The 7,469-nt window shown below is 43.0% G+C and overlaps 1 protein-coding gene across 1 annotated transcript; it reads right to left on the reverse strand.

Moving 5' to 3' along the window:
- Positions 1 to 6,669: 6,669 nt before the first annotated feature.
- Positions 6,670 to 7,257, reverse strand: LOC109562647 (interferon omega-1-like). The gene has a single exon (XM_019965676.2). It carries the CDS (start codon positions 7,255 to 7,257, stop codon positions 6,670 to 6,672), a length of 588 nt encoding a protein of 195 aa, XP_019821235.1.
- Positions 7,258 to 7,469: the final 212 nt, after the last annotated feature.

The following is a 7,469-nucleotide window of genomic DNA, read 5'->3' on the forward strand; positions in this document are numbered from 1 at the left end:
CGTCTGTATAGTCAAAGCTATGGTGTTTCCAGTAGTCTTGTTTGGATGTGAGAGGTGGACCATAAAGAAGGCGAGTGCAGGAGAATCAATGCTTTCAAATTATGGTGCTGGAGAAGACTCTTGAGAGTCCCTTGGATAGCAAGGAGATCAAACCAGTCAAGAAATCAACCCTGAAAAGCATTGGGAGGATTGCTAATGAAGCTGAAGCTCCAACATGTAAGTAAATGTTAGTTGCTCAGTAGTGTCTCATCTTTGTGACCCCATGGACTGTAGCCAGCCACTTGCTCTTCTGTCCATGGAATTCTGTAGGCAAGAATACTGGAGTAGGTTGCCATTCCCTTTTCCAGTGATCTTCCTGACCCAGGGATCAAACCCAAGTCTCCCACACTTGCAGGTACATTCTTTACCATCTGAGCTACCAGGGAAGCGCTGTACTTTGGCCATCTGATGTACAGAGCCAACTCAATGGAAAAGACCCTGATACTGGGGAAGATTGAGGGCAGGAGGAGAAGGGGGAGATAGAGGAGGAAATTGTTGGATGGCATTACCAACTCAGTGGTTATGAATTTGAGCAAACTCCAGCAGATAGTGAAGGACAGGGAATCCTGGCATGCTGCGGTCCATGGGGTTGCAAAGAGTCAGACAGGATTGGCACAGTATTTAGCAACTCAAAAATAGCAATAAAATCTCCTTCCCTTGAGCCCTGGACAGCGCACTTCTCCAGGTGTAGGAGGGCCAAAGAGCTCTTTTTCTCGGGTTCCTTTGGGATGCCCACTTTGGAGAGTTTTCAGTTCTGGGCTCTGCAGACCATCAGGGCACAGCATCCTCAGTGAGTCTTTTGATACTGATTTACTATTAGGGGGAAAACCTTTTTGTTTTCACAGTGCTGAGAGCTGAAGAGGGAGACTTGTAGCCCTTCCAGCGACAGTGTCCTCTGGTTGGAAGCTCAGAACCTTGCATTTTCCAAGCCTTCCCTAGAGTTTTGTGCTTTATTTTCCAGGAAGGATTCCATTTACTGAAGGGCTTCAGGCGAGGAGTCAGCGAGTTGGGGTCGATTTTACCTATTTGGGTCCCTTCTGGCGCCATCCAGCAATGGCTCAGAGACAGGGAACCTAGTGGTGGTGATGGGACCACTGGAAGATGTCCAGGATGTCCTGGGGGTGAGTCAGAGCACAGCCACCACCAGGGCCAAGGCCAGGGGAGCTGTTACTTCCTGCCTTAAGAATATTTATCCCTGTACAGATTAAACTAAAAAAAAATATTTCCTGGCCTATTCATGTATAATAAGAAAAAGAAAATTAGAACATGAAACCGACAGATTTCTTCTTGAACAAGTGGCAGGAAAACTCAGGAATTAAGGGGAAATATTTTAATTCTCAAGATACTGAAATTTACTAACTTTCACCAAAACATGAAGTTAAGCAAATTGGTTAATTTCACTGCCCCTCTCTGACTGGTTCCTGATGAAAGGAATGGTTCATGCAAATATTTGGATCAAGCCATGGATAGGGAACAATTGGCTAAACGGTTAAATGACTTTTAAAATATCCAAGTGTTTTTCAAAATATATTAAAATAAAAATTATTTTAGGTATATTTTTCCCATTATCCCTTGGGAAGAACCAGAAGGCAGAGCATTCTTCCCTGTTGTCTCATTTTTCTTGCTGTTTCCTTTCGTTCATCAGTACTCTTAATGTCCTTTAGATGTCCTTTAGATGGGCCATCATTCCTCTCTCTGATTCAGACTCTATGGTTTTTACTTGTGAGTGTGGATTATCAGTTTTCTTTCTGAAGAAGGGGGTTGAGAGTAATTACACATGACAATGTCTTCTCTGTCATGTATGCTTTGAACATGAAATATTTACATACAACCTCAACTAGTGGACTGCAGGCGCTAAATGTGCCATGCCCTGGGTCTTGGTTCAGGCTGCTCTAACAGGTCCCAGAGTCTGGTGGCTCATCAGTGGCAGAAGTTTATTTGTCACAGTCCTGGGGGCTGCATGTGTGAGCTCAGGGTGCCAGCAGGGTGGAGTTCTGGTGAGAACCCTCTTTGGGGTTGCAGACCACCAGCGTCTCTCAATGTCCTCACATGGTGGAGAGCAGAGACGAAGCAAAGTGTCTTGTGAGCCTCATGAAGACAGTAATCCTGTGCATGAGGAATCCCCCCTCATAACCTCCTCTAATCCTAATGATTTCTCTAATATCCCACCTCCTGATATGATCACATGATGGGGGTAGATTTCAATATATGAATTTTGGGAACACACACACATTCAACCTGTAACATGGTAACAAGAAGATACCGAGGCACTGTGTTTATTGCAGATTCATTAGAATATATTTCATTCTTGATATTTATTTGAGGATAATGCATTCCTTGATGCTGTCATCCCTCATTATGGCTCATTCATCCTGAATTGATTACTAATTAAATGTTACAATGCTGCTGTGAACATGATTACCAAGAACTTGCCAAACAAATTCCACAGACTTTCAGTCTTTATAAAAAATGACATTGACAGAAACTATAAATTCCTTTGCCTTTAAAAGGGACACTTAATCCTTCCAACATAGTTGAACCTGAGTTGTAAATATTCTCATTTCCAGGAGCCACCTGCTAAGACTTTACTTGAATAAAACAATCTAATAAGAAAATGGCAAGTCCAGGTTTCAAAACCTATTATGTCAAATTCCAAACTCTACCTCCCTATCCATACCATAAACACTGTGCAAATTGTATGTATTGAACCATCACTTATTTTCCTATTTCACTAACACACATTGTGCCTTTGTATTCCTTACCTTGCTTTTACAGTACTCTATATTTTCATTAGTTTATCGTCTACCTCCAAATTTCTAGATGAATTGAACAATTGACAAAGTATCCTGATTAGTTTATGTAATAAACAAAATGAAATTATCAACTGTTAATTCTTTCCGAGAGTCTAAATGTGACTGACAAAATTAATATTTCTAATAATTATAAAATAATCATATTTAACTATCCAAGATGATTCATATAGATTGCTCAATTAACCGTCACCATAAACTTGAGATGCATGATAGATAAGACCCTTGAGAATTATAGGCATTGCAAGAGATTGGATTACAAACATTTCAGTGAGTCTCTGTAGGAAACAGGCTTCCCTCGTGGGAGAGAATCTTTCAGTGGATTAAAGAATCCACGTGCCCATGCACGAGAGGGGTGTTAGATCCCTGGACTGGGAAGATCCTCTGGAGGAGGAAATGGCAACGCACTCCAGTATTCTTGTATTCTTGTCTGGGAAATCCCACTCAGAGAAGCCTGGCAGGCTACAGTCCATGGGGTCACAAAGAGTCGAATAAGACTTAGCAACTAAACAATGAGAACAACTGTAGAAAAGACCAAGCTGACAGGGCTCTTGTGGATTTAGGTTAGAAATACTTAATGCTACCAAATTACATGAATATGGGAAATGACTGGAAGAATAGAAGACGACATATGCTAACAGGTGAAATGTTAGGGATGGAGCAGAGCATCCCCGTTGCCATCAGCAGGGAGACCAGAGTTTCAGAAATTCAGCACTTCACCTGGGTCTCAGTGAAATAACTCAGGTCCTGCACTAAGCTAAGTCCTCCAAGTTCCCTTCGCTGCGCCCCAGCGGCCGGGATGTGCACCTAAACTCTCAGTAATGGACCGGACGCGCCTCCAGGTCCAGCGCCGCGAACTCCTGCGCAGGATCCAGGGGAGAACGAGGAGTCCCGGTAGACAAGAGCCTTGACCCGGCGAGGCGCCGCCATAGCCAAGCGAGCCCGTGGGGCCGCGGGAGCAGTGAGGAGGCTTCCTTTTTGGTCCCACTGCCCAGGGGAGCTTTAATGCTACTTTGCTCAGATTCTTAGATTTCTGACCTGCCCTTATGTCCACCCTCCCCTTCCTAGGAGGAGATTTTGGCCAGAGCGGTTTACATCGGTGTTGTTTATGCTGGGATTGATCGCTGGAAATCAGAGCATGTTGTGAAGTATTTTCAAATTCAGGATTGTTTCTGGGGATAAAGACTAATTCTTTCAGGGATTCAGGGAAAGAGAAAGGCACCTGAACTCTGGACAGGAATCTAGGAGATATTCGGACCCTCCAGTGAGAAGACTTGGGGACAAGACTGAGACTGAAAATTATTTCATTTAATATTAATATAAATGGTTAATTTCTCTTGCAATGTTAATTGGTTAAAAAATATTTCAAAATTTATAGTGAAAGTCATTCAGTCATGTCTGACTCTTTGTGACCCCATGGATTATACAGTCCATGGAATTCTCCAGGCCAGAATACTAAAGTGGGTAGGCACTCCCTTCTCCAGGGGATCTTCCCAACTGAGGGATTGAACCCAGGTCTCCCACATTGCAGGCAGATTCTTTAGCAGATGAGCCATTAGGAAAGCCCAAGAATACTGGAGTGGGTAACCTATTCCTTCTCCAAGGGAGTCTTCCTGACCCAGTCATTGAACCGGGGACCTGTGCATTGCAGGCTGATTCTTATAATTTATAAGTAATTATAAATAACTTAAACTTTATAAGTCTTAAATATCAAGTTAAGATATTTTAAGACCAAATTTTTAAGTTCTTGGCTTCAGTGGAAATAAAATCATCAGTAATGTTTGCAAAATTGCATCCTAGTTTATCTCACTTCATTGCATGAATGTTATATTTCACTAACAATGTCAAAGAATGCTAAAAGTACCTCACAATTGCACTCATCTCACACGCTAGTAAAGTAATGCTCAAAATTCTTTGAGCCAGGCTTCAGCAATACATGAACCGTGAACTTCCAGATGTTCAAGCTGGTTTTAGAAAAGGCAGAGGAACCAGAGATCAAATTGCCAACATCTGCTGGATCATCGAAAAAGCAAGAGAGTTCCAGAAAAACATCTATTTCTGCTTTATTGACTGTGCCAAAGCCTTTGACTGTGTGGATCACAATAAACTGTGGACAATTCTGAAAGAGATGGGCATACCAGACCACCTGACCTGTCTCTTGAGAAACCTGTATGCAGGTCAGGAAGCAACAGTTAGAACTGGACATGGAACAACAGACTGGTTGCAAATAGGAAAAGGAGTCTGTCAAGGCTGTATATTGTCACCCTGCTTATTTAACTTATATGCAGAGTACATCATGAGAAACACTGGGCTAGAGGAAGCACAAGCTGGAATCAAGATTGCGAGGAGAAATATCAATAACCTCAGATATGCAGATGACACCACCCTTATGGCAGAAAGTGAAGAGGAACTAAAAAGCCTCTTGATGAAGGTGAAAGAGAAGAGTGAAAAAGTTGGCTTAAAGCTCAACATTCAGAAAACGAAGATCATGGCATCTGGTCCCATCACTTCATGGCAAATAGATGGGCAAACAGTGGAAACAGTGGCTGACTTTACTGTTGGGGGCTCCAAAATCACTGCAGATGGTGATTGCAGCCATGGAATTAAAAGAAACATACTCCTTGGAAGGAAAGTTATGACCAACCTAGACAGCATATTAAAAAGTAGAAATGTTACTTTGTCAACAAAGGTCCATCTATTCAAGCCTATGGTTTTTCCAGTGGTCATGTATGGATGTGGCAGCTGGACTATAAGGAAAGCTGAGTACCAAAGAATTGATGCTTAGGAACTGTGGTGTTGGAGAAGACTCTTGAGAGTCCCTTGGACTACAAGGAGATCCAACCAGTCCATCCTAAAGGAGATCAGCCCTGGGTGTTCATTGAAGGGACTGATGTTGAAGCTGAAACTCCAGTGTTTTGGCCACCTGATGGGAAATGCTGACTCATTTGAAAAGACCCTGATGCTGGGAAAGATTGATGGCAGGAGGAGAAGGGGACAACAGAGCATCAGATGGTTGGATGGCATCACTGACTCAATGGACATGAGTTTGAGTGGACTCTGGGACTTGGCGATGGACAGGGAGGCCTGGCATGGTGCACTTCATGGGGTCCCCACAAGTCAGACACGACTAAATGACTGACCTGAACTGAACTGATGACCCAGTAACTATGGTAAATAATTAATTTCAGTTTGCAAAATCCCTTTTTCTCTCATTTTTTTCAAACAAGGGTCTTCCCTAGTGGCTCAGACAGTAAAGAATCTGCCTAAAATGCAGATTCCAGATTCCATCCTTGGTTGGGAAGATCCCCTGATGAAGGAAATGGCAACATACTCCAGTAGTCTTGCCTAGAGAATCCCATGGACAGAGGAGCCTGGCGGGCTTTAGTCTATGGGGTCACAAAAAGTCGGACTTTACCTAGCAACTAAATATAAAATGGTAAAAAATTCAAGAAGTTCACCTTCATAATATTTAATAAATAAAACAAATTACAAATTTAATGAAATAAAAATGTGAATGTATTTGTTAAATTTTAATACAATGTAAACAAAAATATTTTATATGGAAAAATAAATATGAGGAGATAAAAGAATAAATATAACAAAATAAATAAGCAAATAAACAATACAATCAGGGCAGTCTTCCCTTCGGGACTGATGCACCTGCAGCCAAAAAAATTTATATATATACATTTACTACTGACAAAGTATTGGCTGAAGTAATTCAATAAATTTTGTGGCTACAGCAGAAATCAGAGTCTTCTGAATTGACCACAGATGAGTGTGCAAAGATGATGAGGCATCTTAGTCAGTGAGAGTCATATCAAGGTGAGTTCAGGTCTCCATCCATCATTCTTAACCTTTCTTGCAAGCTGGTTGATGAAGACAAGGATCTCATGATTTCCAGTCTGACGATTTCCCAGGCACAGTCACTGTATTCCTTCTCTTGCAGGTAGACATGGATGCCCTGGAAGTACCTCTTCACGGCCAGTGTGGGGCCTGTCCTTCCCAGGGCAGAGTCTTCCTCTCCCATCACCTGCCCCAGGCAGGCGTCCAGGTCGTCCAGCTGCTGATGGAGTCCAGTGTGGAGCTGCTCCAGGAGGGTGGTGTCCCAGGCAGCAGAGGAATGCTCTGTGTGGAAGAGGTTGAAGGTCTGCTGGAGCAGCTCGTGGAGCACAGAGATGGCCTGGGCCTCCTGGAGCTGGCCACCCTTCACCATCTCCTGGGGGAAAGTGAAGTCTTTTCTGTCCTGCAGACAGAAGCGAGGGGAGAGTCTCCTCATTTGGCCCAGGAGCCTGAGGTTCTTCCTGCCAACCAGCACATGGTTCGGAGACAGGTCACAGCCCAGGGATCCTCCCAGGCTGTAGCTGATCAGCACCACGGCCATCAGTAGAGAGAGCATGAAGGCCATGGGGAAGATGAGGCTGCTGCTGGCCTGGCTGAGACGGTGTCTGGTGGAACCTTGAGGTAGGTTCTCTGATGCCATGCTTTCTAAGCAAGGCCATTAAATAGGGAACACAGTAATTTTCATTTTCTAATCATTTCTATACACTTTTACTTCCTATTTTGATTTTCATTTATGTATTCTGAATATGGTTAAAGAAATTGTCATCAGTTTAAACT

This window comes from Bos indicus, chromosome 8 (genome assembly GCF_029378745.1).
Source record: "Bos indicus isolate NIAB-ARS_2022 breed Sahiwal x Tharparkar chromosome 8, NIAB-ARS_B.indTharparkar_mat_pri_1.0, whole genome shotgun sequence".
NCBI lineage: Eukaryota > Metazoa > Chordata > Mammalia > Artiodactyla > Bovidae > Bos > Bos indicus.

Coding starts and splice junctions, on each gene's coding strand:
- LOC109562647 (XM_019965676.2), bottom strand. CDS start 7,257: ATGGCCTTCATGCTCTCTCTACTGATGGCCGTGGTGCTGATCAGCTAC.